This window comes from Lutjanus erythropterus, chromosome 22 (genome assembly GCF_056507025.1).
Source record: "Lutjanus erythropterus isolate fLutEry1 chromosome 22, fLutEry1.hap2, whole genome shotgun sequence".
In the NCBI taxonomy this organism is placed as follows: Eukaryota; Metazoa; Chordata; class Actinopteri; order Lutjaniformes; family Lutjanidae; genus Lutjanus; species Lutjanus erythropterus.
The window spans coordinates 4,093,668-4,108,603 of NC_139338.1; the positions used below are offsets into that span (position 1 = coordinate 4,093,668).

The window sequence follows — 14,936 nt, forward strand, 5'->3', positions numbered from 1 at the left end:
TATAGAGGAGCAGAGAGGAGGAGTTTTTTTTTCTACGTGGGTCAGTTGAGCTCCCACTCAACAGATGGGCTACAGGGTCTCTGCTGGCACAATCAGAGCGCTGAGGTGAAACTTGCTCCCACACAGCCCAGGCAGCACGTCCAACTGCTTACATAACATTCAATACACAATAAACAACTCCCCGCGCTGATATAAGAAGCTGTCACTGTGTGTGTATACGGTACATATGTGTGTCTGTGTGTGTTTTTCCAGAGCCCCATATGTCCACACACATAACGAAGTGACAGAAGTTGCTAGCCAAGGCTACTCCAGCAGTAGTCAGGATAAAAATACTTCTACTGAGGGTGGAATACACAGGGGAGAGAGGAGAGTGTGTGTGTGTGTGTGTGTGTGTGTGTGTGTGTGTGTGTGTGTGTGTGTGTGTGTGATTGTGTGGAAAGAGTCTAATTTTGGAAAAACAGCTTATTGTCTAGACGTAGGAGTAAAAACCAGCAGCTAAGACTTTGGAGAGAACTGTAAAGTACCAGCATCGCGCAACTTCACACTCTGCCACCAGCTTCTGACAAACCTGTTTAACCTCACTTTATCTCTTCATTCAGCATGAAAGCCGCTGTGAATTAGATCAAAACTTCTTGCACTGACGTTTTATATTAAAAGGCCTCACAATATCATATTATCAGTTTTATTCACGGGCTCCCAGACAGCCATTGGTTTTCTTAAGATACAGGAGATCAGTGAAACTTCACAGCCCTGATTACACTGCTTTCATTTTTTCAAATTCTTTAATTAACAATACTGGAAAACATTCACTTCTGCTGGGCAAATGACATTACATCTTCACTTAGCGTTTTTTTTTTTTTGTTGTTGTTTTTTTTCCGAGGCGTGTACCATAAGCCAGCACCATCATAACAAAGTACACTGAGTTGTCCTTTGTTCCTGCTTCCTGCCCTCCACCCTCACACACCCAAATAAACAGAACAAAACAGAAAGTCAAACAAGCAAAAGAGCAAATAAAGGACAGGAAAAAAACACCACCAAAAGAGTATACTCAGAAATACACAAAACAAAAAAACAAATAAATAAAATTTTGAAAACAGGATGCAACAAAAGCAGTGACAAAATTAATGGTAACAATAACTTCATAATCCATAACATATATATATATATATATATATATATATATACACATATATATATATATATATACACATATATATATATATATATATATATATACACATACATACATACATACATATATATATATATATGGTATGTATATAAAGGGTTAGGGTTAGGGGAAGGGATTACATTTTTCCAAAATAAAAGTATACATATCTTTGCTAAGTATGCTATAGTAATTAATATCCTGCTCTTTTTTTTAATGCAATTGGAAATCCAGCATATCATTTAATAAATACGAACAAGGATTTAAATTAAAATCTATTTTTAAGGACCGATTTTCTGAATGAATGACCTGAACTCCAAAAACTTTTCAACAGGTGACAGGTTCTTTCCACAGTTCTGCACCTTGGACAGTTGGGTGTATTAACTTTGGAAATGGAAGTGAGATAGAATTTATGGATGAACTTTCCTGGATATTGTTACTTGTAAATGGAAAATGTTTTCTTTCACAAATGTTTTATATATATTTTCATCTAAACACATCCCCAGATATTTTTCCCAAATCTTTAGCGGGGTTGGGAAACTTCATTAACATTATAAAATTCACTAATCTTTCCTTAAATTGTAATGGAGGATATTAATATCTCCTGTGCTTCAGATAATCCATAACTCAACTCAATTTCTTTGATAAGTAAGCATGCAACGATACGACTTCATACGTCACAGGCATACTGCATGCTGACTACAAATTGTGACCTTAATTTTTTATTCACTCAACCCTTATTAAGTTTTATCGGGCCTTGCTATGATGATTAGCTGAAGAATCCTGCCTACAATGAGGGGGCACCAAAAGTACGTTGAGTCAAGCTGCAACGTACAGTGGAAACAGCTCCTGTTTGTCTGCTGGGTTTTTGAACCACAAAGATTTTTTATACATAATTTTACATCCATTCTCATATTTCTATTCATTGTTTTTTTTCCCCAAATATTGCAGTTCTAGATTTACACACTGCCTCGCCAAAAAAAAAAAGTCACCACCTGGATTTAACTAAGCAAATAGTTCAGATCCTTCCAGTGGATAATTTCTGCAGTGATTAATATGTTTCAGCTGGTAACAAGTTATTGAACCCTCAGAAGAGTCAAATTATTGACCTGCATCAAGCAAAGAAAACAACTAAGGAGACTGATGAAACTACTAAAACTGAGTTAAGAACTGTCCAACACATTATTAAAACCTGGAAGGATAGTGATGAACCATCATCTTCCAGGAAGAAATGTGGTCGGAAAAAAATCTTGAATGATGTTTGGTGAAATCAGATCATAAAAAAATCAACAGCAGAACTCACAGCTATGTTTAATAGTCAAAGTAAGAGCATTTCCAAACACACAATGTGAAGAGAAGTCAAGGGATTGGGACTAAACAGCTGAGTAGCCTTAAGAAAACCACTTATCAGTGAGGATAATCGGTAAGAAAGGTTTCACTTTGTTAGGGAGACTGGACTCTGGAGCAATGGAAAAAGGTCATGTGAGCATCAGGGTAAGAAGAGAGGCGGATGAAGTGATGTTCCCATCATGCCTAGTGCCTGCTGTACAAGCCTGTGGGGGCAGTGTTATGATCTGGGATTGCTTCAGTTGCTCAGGTCGACTTCAGCAACATTATGAGGTCAGCTCACTACCTGAATATACTGACTGAGCAGATTTTTACATCAATGGATCTTTTCTTCTCTGATGACACAGACATTTTCCAAGATGACAATACCAGGATTCATCAGGCTCAAACAGTGACAGAGTGTTTCAGGGAGCATGAGACATCATTTTCACACATGGATTGTCCACCACAGAGACCAGACCTGAACCCCACTGAGAATCTTTGGGATGTGCAGGAGAAGACTTTACACAGCAGTCCGACTCTCCATCATCAATACAAGATCTTGGTGAAAAATTAACACAACTTTGAACAGAAATAAATGTTGTGACATTATATAAACTTACGAAAAACGATGTCATGGTGAATGTGTGTCGTAATCAAAGCTTAAGGTGGTCCAATGTGTGTGTGAGAGTGTGAGACTTTTTTTTTTTGGCCAGCCAATGTAATATTTCTATTACATATTGTAGATAAGGGACATGCACCTTTACACACTTTGCATATATTTATTATTATTGTTCTTGTTCTATTATCTCTTTTATATGTTTAGTAGAATGTATACATTTTTCCATACTTCTTATTTTCTATTCTAATAACTCTCTATGCTTATATTTTTTTTTCTCTTCTTGAACGAGAGCACCTGTAACATCAACAGTTTCCCTTCTGCGAATCAGAGTATTTCTGAATCTGAGTTTCAACATATCACTTTCTGAGAATTGACCCAATCAGCATCCTTGATGACAGTGCTGATATTTTCAAAGATATAAGCAGATCTCAAGTCTCGGTCTCAAGGCTCATTTTCACTTAAGTGGTTGGCAATAGCGTAAATTATCTACACTTTGAAAAACATGTCAAACCACAAGTACAGTGGTTTTATTTTTTCCCTAAAAAAAGATCACTTTAGTGTTTTTGATGTTCTAAAATCTAACAGTCAGTCCAGCAGCAGTTTCAGTGAAGAACACACCTTGTGACAGACTGTCACAACATTGTTACATTAATCTTTGTGAAATGCAATGTTTTTATAATTCTGTTATATTCATCACTTTTAAAATGTCACAAAGAAGAAACCACATGAGGCAATATTCTAATCATCCCAGATGAGGTAAATACCAGCCCTTCTAAATGTCAAACACATTCCAGAAATATATTTAGTTTGCTTTTCATCTGCCTGAATTTGTTTTAATCCTTCTTCAATCCTGTACTGGCCCTTCACACACTGCTTCCACTTCTGTCTCCTCTCCTCAGAAACATACTGCTCTCTTTGTGAAAGTCACTGTATGTTTGCATATTTATATCATTAGTTGTAGTCCTAATAATGTTTGAGACCTGTATATACTGGAAAATGTCATTCTTGTATTCTTGTTGTCAGAGATGGGAACTAAGTATTAGTACTGTACCTTAAGTATGTTTTTCAGGTATGTGTATTTTACTTGAGAATTTCTTTTTCTGACAATTTTTTACTTCTACTCCCAACATTTTAACCAAACATCTGTACTTTCTACCTCTTCATTTTCAAAACAGCCTCATCACTTTAGCTTTAAAGGCAGAATGAACATGAAAAGAACAAGAACAAGAAAAGACGTCACGAGACGAAAACGACGCAACAAAACATAAGACGAAAATGACAAAAGACGTAACAAGATGAAACAACATAAGAAAATGAGATGAAAATAATGTGACAACACGTACTAAGACAAAAATGGCATATAATAAGACGTAATAACACAAAAACAATGTAACAAAACAGGAAGACCAAAATGACATCAAAGATGTAACAGGATGAAAATGTTATAAAAGACGTACTAAGGTGAAAATTATATAACAAGACGAAAACAATGTAAAAGACATAATAAGACAAAAACACTGTAACAAGGCAAAAACAACATCATACATAACAGGATGAAAATGATACAAAAGACAGTCAGACAAAAATGATGTAAAAGATGGGATAAGACGAAAATTATGTAATAATACATAAGATGAGAATGACGCAAAAGACACAGTAAGATATAAATGACGTAACAAGTCATAACAATATAAAAGACATGACAAGATTTGACAAGACAAAAATGATGTAGAAGACGTTACAAGATGAAAACAATTTAGAAGACGCACACAGAGAGGAACAGTCCACAGAGGACAGGTTCAGTTAGCTTTGCACAGAAAGAGCTGGTAGAAATGTCCTTCAGAGGGTCACTTTCTCCTTTTATACTTTTTCACTTTTACTGCAGTAAAGAAGTTTTATCAGTACTTCTACTTTTACCAGTCTTTTTTTTTCTAAGAAGGATCTAATCCAATGAAACTCAACATTTTCTGCTCAGGTGTTTCACATTAAGCATCCTCCAGCAGCTCAGAGGGAATTTTTCCTTCCTTTCCTAGCAGGTTTTAATGTGAAACATCAGCACAAGAGAGCAAACATAAACATGACAGAAAATCAAATACAGAAACACTATTTTTACTGTTTTCTCTGCAGAAGGTTTGAACTGAAATGAGAGGTGTTCGGCAGCATGATGAGAGGTGTAATTAGAAAATGTGAGATGTCCTGTGACGTTAAGACCCAGAAGGTCGTGACACGTGATTCTCATAGTGCTGCACACTATTACTGGCCTGATCAACGTTTTATCATCTCTCCATTACAAGCAGGAACAAAAGAGAACATGGCTGCACCGCTGGAACACGAAGCTGAAACAACAACAACAACACTCCTCTGGACACTGGCAACATGTCATAATGGACACTGAACAGACGGTCACACACACACACACAAGAACACACTTTCTTTAATGGGACACTGTCCCCCTGAGAACAAGGCTTTCTGGGGCAGATGAAGGTTAGTAGCGCTCACATGTGAGCCCTCTCTCACATGTATTTTACAGGATGACACATATACAGAGTGCTCACGTCTCCTCTACTGCTGTCCTTCTGTTTAAGTCAGAACCAACAGCTTGACATGTTTGTTAAAAAATACAATACAATGTCTTCTTCTTTTTTAAAATTCTGAATACAAAAAGTACACCACCGATGAAGAAAGAAAAGACACAAAAGGAATCTGCTGTCACACAATAAGTTCTGGAAGAAAGTCTTTGGAATAAATAAAAGCAAAAATTCAACTAAACTCTGGATGAAACACTATTATTCCTATTTGCTAATACAAGAATGTAAATGCATCAGGCCTGTAGGGATGCTTTCATTTCTGTGACCCATTTAGTCCCTTGAAGGAGCCAATATGTGATGGTAATACCCAGGGAACAGAAATAGCAGCAGGGTGGAATGACAGGGCTGCTTGTGAGATTTGCTTGGCTAGTACATTTACATGAAGGAGTTCACTCTTATATAATATTATATTCAACAGTCCTCAAAGTAAGCTGAAGGTAGAGATGAGGTTTATCTCTGCCATAATTACAGTCTGATACAGAGAACAGGAAGGTATGTGCGCAGCAAATACCCAAAATAATTCAAAATCTACTAGCTGAAAATGTGTCAGGCAATCTTGCCAGCTTTGAGTCCTCTTAGCTAGTGGAGGGCTTTTAATGTGAAACATCTGTGCAGGAAGTGTTTTATTGGCAGCAGCTTAGCACTAAATGACAAAACAAGGCTAAAGAGTACACTGCTATATTACTGTGAATTATCAAACCAACAGGTGGAACATGGAGTGTTGCGTCTGCAACTACAGCAAACTGAGGACCCTGTTATACCATTTTTACACCAAAATTTGCACGTATTTGCAGAGTTTTTCAAGTGAGCCAAACCGCTAAAAGTATGGAATTGGCATTTTTCCCATCACCAGTAGATCCATTTGCCTTTCTGGTTTTGTTGTGTAGGAGCCAAAGAGTCACAGATGATACCAAGGACACAAGGAGCCTTCACTGGCAAAAAGGGACAAAATGAGCGTGTCCAACAGGGTGTGAGGTTTACATTACGACTGATCTGAGCTGGAGACGATATCTGTGACTACTGCAGAGTCATCTGGCCCAGTTCCTATAAGCAGTGACAAAAACATGACACCCAGGTGGACACTAGGGCTGCATGATTTAGTAAAAAAGTTATACAGCGATTATTTTGAAAGAAATTGCAATATGTGATATGGTAAGTGGAAATGATCAATTTTTCATATCAATTTTTTGTTGTGATATTTATTGAGGTCTGAACCAAACAAACATGTTTTTTTTCATTTAGAGAAGAAGATTTTCTCACGTATTTTTCCCTTTTTCAAAAAATTGAGATTTGGTTCTGGTTCTGACATTTGGATCTTGCACTTGGCTACATTCAATTTTACTGCGATGGCATTTAATTGTGCAGCCCTAGTGAACATGATAATTTCTGTCACTCTTTGGTGGAGGGAATGAAAGCTTGTTGCTTCCACTGGTAATTTCAGCGACACCTTTGTCCCTTTTCTAATCCACACGTGCTGCCTGCTTTTACTCTGCTTTTTGACCCAGCACAGTGGAGTTTGCACCTGCCTCGAGGTGAGTATTTAACACATATGCGCTTATACTGACTCAAGCATCTGTAGAACAGTGGCACATTTCATTTCCTAAAAATTCTTCACAATAAATTTCCCATCTATTTAAAAGCTTTAATTATGAAGTAGCAAAATCAGGAAATGCTGGGTTTCCATTAGCAGTAACTCAAGAGTCTTAACTGAAGTCCTGAAAGTATAAACAGCGACACAGGAGAGAAACCTCAAACTACAGAGATTCAGTTAGAAGCTACAAAAGCACTGAGAGCTGAACACACAGACACTTTAATGTTTTTCTCTCTGCTCTCATGCACAGACATGAGTCTTAACTTTTTCCTTTATGACACATTAGGAAAAAAGACAGAAAGCCAAACCCATCAACAGGAAACAATGCGAAAGGAGTCAATGTTCTGTTTTAAGTGGGTTTTCCTGCATTCAAAAAACCTGCATGTACGTGATAATAAAACAGATGTAGATCAGCATACAGGTGAGGTCAATAATTGATTAGATGCTGATATTTAAGTGCTTTGTGTTACTCACTACTGAACAGAATTAGAGGATGTCAAAGTTTTTTTTCCCCAGTGTGTTTTGTGTGTGTACCTGGATCTCCATGCCCTGCTCCAGCAGTCTCTTGGCCTGGTTCTCCACCTCCAGCCTGGCTCTGCTGATCAGCAGCAAGTCGTTCTCGATCACCTCAATGCCACTCAGATCCACACCTTGAGACAGGTAGTCTGCAGCACGTCCAAGCAAACGCACACACACAGAAAAGAAAAGCAACCACAGATTATTAGATTTTCCAGTGTCTTTTCCATTTTTATTCTTGTTCACCAAGATGCAAAAAATCCATCCAATCCTCTAAATCCTTTTCTTTTCTAAGAAAGTTCCAGGATGTTTAATTGGATTGCCTTACAAGATTATAGTCTTATTTAATGACACTTCTGAGTTGTTTTCTGTTATCATGTGTCAGACTAGTGTTCTCATGTTGACTAGTGTTCACAGGTTCAAAAGTTCCATCTGAAGGCAGCAGATGTTGCTCAAAATGGTCAATTCTGGTCCATCAAACATTATGAGAATAACAAAGATCATGTGAAGGAAAAAGGGAATTTTTCTTCTAAACACATTATATATATATATATTAAAAAATAGCTACTGAAAACACTGAGAACGAAGTAGTACTGAATTCTGGAGTTGGACTATTAAACTGTTGTTCACGGTTTCTGTTCACGGTTTCTGAACAGATATATGGCTCAATGATGTGCTGGAGCCATGGTCTACCAATAAGCCCCACAAACCGACACACGAATGACACCACCTCACCCATCCTTCACCCTCCCTAATAGTCATTTACAAAAAAACCTTCAGCGACTCTCTCAGTCCAAATCAGCCCAGCAGTTCCCTTCAGCTCACTTCAGTTCCAACAACCAGACACAGAAGAAAAAAAATACCATCCTGTGACTGTCCTCTGGCTCTGGTGGCTCTGATACGTCTGATCCAAAAAAGTTTTCAGGTCATAGTGTTTGACACTGAAACAGTGAAGCGGACATACCCCCAGTGTTTCAGAGCAGAGAAAACTGCTCATTTTGTAATGATTTTGAGACCTATGTTGAGCCTCTCTCACCATCCACACACCATCTGGTTGTAGGCTTCAACACCTTTGTAACGTTTGTCAGGTTGTCATTCCAAGACGATGGAACCAGCTCGCACAGATCTTTACCACTTGACCTTAGTTTCTTAAAATATCACACCCTTTCATGCTGACCAAGCCCTTTTCCTGAACTTTTCAGTGGTTTAGACATCCTAAATTTGCTTAAACTGAACATTCAGCATGTAGTTCATTCTGTTGTTTACACTGGATCATCTCCAAACCAGACATAGGCACAAACTTTCGATAGGGGCAGATGCACGGGGTGGTGGGGAGACATTTCCAACTGGCTACTACCACCCCACCCCCCCACCAGGAGGGGTCTTTCAAGGGACACAAGAAGGCTTTAGTTATGGTGGATGAGAAAATCGTGTTAAAATCTCCTACAGTAACAAAGAAAATGTTTTTCCATCACTTTCACGACAATGGCCCTGTCAGTCTGAAACTTCATCAACACGTCTCTTTTATGATTAAATTATCATATTTGTTATTTCATTTGCATCCCGTTGACAGAAAAGATGACAGAGGGACCAGTCAGCTTGACAGATTTGTCAGCAACACTTGTTTCAAAGAAGCACATCGCACTTCTAACTGCGTGTTAAACATCTCCATTCTGCTTTTGCCCCTGCTTTGTTTGTCCACCCACCTGCTTTGGAAAGCCTGATCGTGCATTAGAGGAAGAAATATCGACTTGCCTTGCAACCGAATCCTGTTTTGGGCTGATATGAAATTGAAATTGATCTAACACTGTCAATACGTGTGATTTTGTCCAACAAATCATGGGCGCCTCAAGCAAACACTTGCGATCTACCATGATGATTCTTGCAGTAGTGACAGTCAAACTGCTGCCATGATATCTTTAGTTAACATTATTATTCACAGATCATTACAAACAGGCAAAACAGCACAGAGAGTAAGGCTCTAAGTGCTGTAGAAAATGATATAGATAGTGGTGTTTTTTAATAGAAACATGAGGAGGATCAGGTGAACACGAAGTGTCTCTTAAGAGTTTTGAGGCAGTGACTCTGCACAGTCCTGACTTGTGTGGGAAGTTCACTGAGCCGGGAAGGAAGAGAAAAGCAGGGCCAGGCAGAGAGATGAGCAGGCTGGAACGGAGACACAGCTAAGATATGAGGAGAGAAGACAGACAGCAGACAACAGACTGGTGTGTGTGACTAAACCGTGACCTGCTAGTGCGACCTCCTTCTGGCGACAGTGTACAGCAGTCTGAACTGGGAATGTATAGCTGCAAGAACCCAGCAAATGATTTCTCCGAGTCTTGTCATCACGTTTAGCGAGGACGCTTGAAACGGCGTAGCTCAAACAAAGTGCCATCCAACCTCGTCTGTGTAGTTCTTCCAAACGGCCTTCTTGGTGACAAATGAAGCTTTGAATGCCTGTTTCCATATTTTATGATGTCAACACCTTAGAAAAAAATCCTTGAACAAATTCCTAAATTTGAATAAAGTGATTCATCTGATTGCATGAGTAAAAGGCTTGTGTCCATATAGTGTTTTTCTCTGGAAGAAAAGTGCTGGCAGGGCGCTGGGGAGCACTGGGATGCTTGTGCGGTGAGAGGAAAAAAAAAAAAAAAAAAAACGCTGTACGTGGGTTTTGTTTCTATGACAATATCTTGACAATGTCTAACACTTCGATATTAGGCAAATAAGTGCGCTGTGGTTGTGTAAGACAACAGCAGCTGTGGACAGTTTTTTCAAGTCTTCCTCAGACATTCACTCATATTATACAAGGCACTATTTAAGGACTTCCGTCTTCCATATTGTCAGACTTCCTTTAGTCAATGGACGCTGAAATAGAGGACCATCTCTTTGGAACAATCTACCTCCATCACTGCAATCAACATCTACATTATTATTCCAGAACAAGTCTCTAATCAGACTTATAACACTTCTTGGATCTCACTGTAATGCATCTAAACATAAAATCTCTCAGTTTCTGTGTGACATATCATGAAGTGGCCTAATCCTTAATATCTCATATCTTTATATCTTATCTGCAACTGTGCAGAAATACTGAGTTAATACAGAATTGTTCTTAGGAAAAAAAAAACCTGTGCAGCATTTGTATGTTGATTTAAAATCTGAAAGTCAATGTTCTGAAAAAGGTTCGAACTATTCTCTTCACCTGATAACTGTCCAATTGGGGATAATTAAGCACACCTTCAGACAGTCTGTCCTTGAAGACATTCATAGCGTTGCACTTGTTTCTACATATAATCCATGACAACGGTGGGTCATGTAGGTGCTGTGGCTGGTAGCTCTTTCAAATTTCGCTACATTTCTGTTTTTAATGCTGAATCACGCATCACCTATGACAGAAATGCACTCGTAAGAAATGTTAAAGGAAGCAAGGCATTTGGATTGTTGAAAGTGCAGTGGACCTTGAGATGATCAACAGTGCACACAGAATCTTTCATCCACCTGGCCAGATGATGGCCAGAAGAACCATGCTAACCCAGCATGGACTTAAGGCTGCTCGTGGCTCACGTACAGCCAGGATAATGAAAGTGAAGAAATGGAAAAAAAAATCTGAGACTGCTGCGTCCACATCTTACAACATCCCGGATCAAGGCCTTGCACTTGAAGGATGGACCGTGCTCTGAGCCAGCAGGACTCAACACGCAAGACTCTGGCAGGACAAGGGAATACACATAAAAATGTAAAAAAAAAAAAACTTTTTTATTTATTTATTTTTTAAAATATTGAAAAAAAGCATTGCTGCTGTTCCCCCAAATGCAAATTTAAAATTGCACAAGAATTATTTTCTGGGTATGTGTATATATCCAATGGAAGTCCATTTCCATCAGTGAAAGAAAAATAATTAATTAATAATAATAACTATGACATTAAAAGAAATTGAGATTATGAGATAAAGTTCATTTTTATCTCATAATTTAGACATTTTATCTTTTAATTTCCACATTTTATATCATAATTATGACTTTTTATCTCATAATTTAGACATTTTATATTAGAATTTAAAATAAATAAAACTAAATTCTATTTCATATTATGACTTTATATTTATACTTTATATTATTATAATTATAACTTTTTGACTCATCATTTTGACTTTTCATCTCATAATTGTGACTTTTTTATCTCTTAATTATGATTTCCCATGGGGATATTTTTTTCTTTCACTGGTGGAAATGGGCTTCCATAATATCCTAAAAGTATATTAATAACTGTAAATAGTTTTCTTTATACTTTCTCCTATTCTTTTCAAAATTCAGTTATCTGTATATATGATATATGTGCAGAGCATGTAGGGAATAAAAATTTTATAATGATTAATAAAATACCTTGACACGAAAAGTGGCAGAAATAACTGTGTGAAGAATGAAAAAAAAGAGAGAACTTCAAATCTTGGCCACCTTTTTTTTTCCCTCCAAACACCTGGCTGATTGCTGCGTCAAGTGATTGGCAGATTGTTGGTTTCAGAAGCTGCAGAAATTGCCGGACGTTGCTGCCTGTAACTGTGGGTGTTTTTCGTGAATTAGAAACTTGAAGTCCTCTGTAAACCTGTTCTTCCTCGTCTCCTGATATGGCATAAAAGGCAGCAAGTTTCATTCCTTCAGTCTCTTCATGTTGTCATCCCGACTCTCTTCTGAGGACAGCCTTGATTTGGATTGTCCCAAGTATTAGCATCTTTCTGACAGCCATATGTTTTGATAAATCAGCAAGACAAAAGGTAGAGGGAAATCAGACACTGATCATGAGAGGAGAGGTGTTAAGGTGTGAGGCCTGATATCAAACCATTTCAGATGTGCTATTTGTCTAGAGCTGCAGATTGTTTGCTCTTCTTCCCGGAGAGAGAGACGGAGAGTATTATCAGGCAGGTGGCGGGCTGAGGTGCAGAGGACCGGGGAATTGGACGGGAGCCACATTCAATTCAAAAGCAATCCGCTCGAAGCCTCAACCCGGGTACAAAGCCTGCCAGAGACCACGATCGAACAGCTGAGCCCCGTATCCCTTTGCTTGTTTAGATATGTGTGTTTGTGAGAGAGAGAGAGAGAGAGAGAGAGAGAGAGCAAAAGAAAGAGGTTGGTCTTTTCTGACTTGTGTCATAATATGCTCAGAGGGCCGTCTGATGCGCCACGCTCGAAGCCACACACACACACACACACACAAACACAGACAACACAGGCCAGTGGATATTATGTGTTGGTGCCCAGGGGATAAGCTGTGCTCTGGCACAGATGTGCCCTGGTTTTTGTGCTGAGGGAATTCATTCAGCTCATTCTTCAGAGGACAACGAGACAGAGATCACCGATAATCAAAGTTAACCATACATAAAAATGCGCTGGAAATTATCAGTAGTATTGCAGAGCTTGAAATTAGCAGCATGGTGGAGTGTAACCCCCCCTCAGCATCACCTTGGTGATGAAGGTAATCAGCAGCGTCAGTTATAGATGGGAACAGGCAGCAGGGAGGGATCTGCTTCCCGCTTATCAGAGCATATTTAACAGTCAGGAAATAATTATCACTGAGCGCAAATTAACGAGGCTGAGTTGTAGTCGAGAAGCTAAAAACAGCAGCTTATCAATCAAAGTCCTGCTTCATGAAGTGTTACTACATACTACGGATTGGAGAAGTTTGTGACGTCTTCATAAATTGGGAACATTGAAGTCAGGCTTGTGCTCTCAAGTAATATGTTTACACCAATGATTTAAAGAGCAGCAAGCCGAGGAATGCACCATTCAAACCGGACCACAACTAAAGACACACTATAATCTGTGCTTCACAGCCACAGAAGAAGAGAGGGTAATAGTTTTTGAGGAGCACTGCACTGAAAACCTATGTTTTGAATCTCAAACACTTGCCTCCCGTGGCCCTGAATGGGAGCTCTGAAAGGGTTGTAGCTTGCTCCTTTGTGGAGGATGGCAGCAGTCAGGTTACATTCACAACAGCTACAATGGATACAATACAAGCAGTGAAAAATACTACCAAAACATCCACAGAAAAATTTCAGATCGTTCAGTCCTGTCCACTTCTTTGCTGTCCATCTGTATGCTCGCTGTGATACACATATTTTAACCCAAATATTTGAGCGGGAAATTTCATTCTTGATCTTGGAAATTAGGGCTAGGTATCACTGAAAAATTACAAGACCAGTAGCCTTAAAGTAATGCCGATACTAACAGAGTACTTCGTTCGATACTTTTTTTTTCAAAGGTTTTTCTTTATGAAGAATGCTTGCAGTGATTGGTTGCAACCAATAACCATATAAGCAGTCTTTTTTTTGTAGATCTGGTTACCAAAAGGACTGCAGGTGACTGGAGAAGTTACTGAATTATTTCAATCAATACCTTAAAGGTAACGCTTTAATTGTGCCTGAAAAGTTGAGCCTGTTGGGGCAAATCCTGTCCAAAACTGACCTGAACCCAACCCTTATTAGCATATGACAACCCAAAACCAAGCAAGCTTCCATCTATGCACCAGACACTAGGAGTTTTTACTGACAGGGACAATACATGCAGGGAATTGGAATTGACAACGACTGAAAAGGGGAGAAAATAAATTATGTGAACCCGTGAAATATGTGAAGAATAAGGCCTGACCCGACCTGAACCCGTCTGGCCCCATCGGGTCTCCTTCAGGCACAGACGTCAAGCTCTACTATTATAGGTATTTAACACGCTGATACCCAGTCCTGTTGGAAATAGTAGTTTGTAGGGCAGAAAAGTTCATTAAAAGTTTACTGAAACAGCAATTTTCAAATCGCCAGAGGCCCAATATTTGTGACAGGCAAAGTGTGTGTCAAAATGCCACTTTAAATTCAGCATTGCTGTGCTGCAGAGATGTCCTGGCCTACACTTCATATTTTACAGATTTAAGAAAACATCTTTGTTTGGCAGAGATCCCTGCAAAAATTAAACCATATTCATTTTAATACGTTTTAAAACAAAAATGAGAATAATGATGTAAAAATTATCATTAGCTCTAATAATGAAAGTAAAGTAATTGCAAATGCTCCATCTATAAATGTCACTACAGTAAGTAACGTCATTTTTACAGATGGTAAAATAATACCATTAATTG

The 14,936-nt window shown here is 38.5% G+C and overlaps 1 protein-coding gene across 1 annotated transcript in view; it reads right to left on the reverse strand.

Moving 5' to 3' along the window:
- cog5 (component of oligomeric golgi complex 5) overlaps positions 1 to 14,936 on the reverse strand; it is an 85,411-nt gene that overhangs the window by 36,451 nt on the left and 34,024 nt on the right. The window contains exon 7 of the mRNA XM_084710590.1: positions 7,830 to 7,960. Coding sequence (XP_084566716.1) covers positions 7,830 to 7,960 — 131 coding nt within the window. The remainder of the gene's footprint in view (positions 1 to 7,829; positions 7,961 to 14,936) is intronic.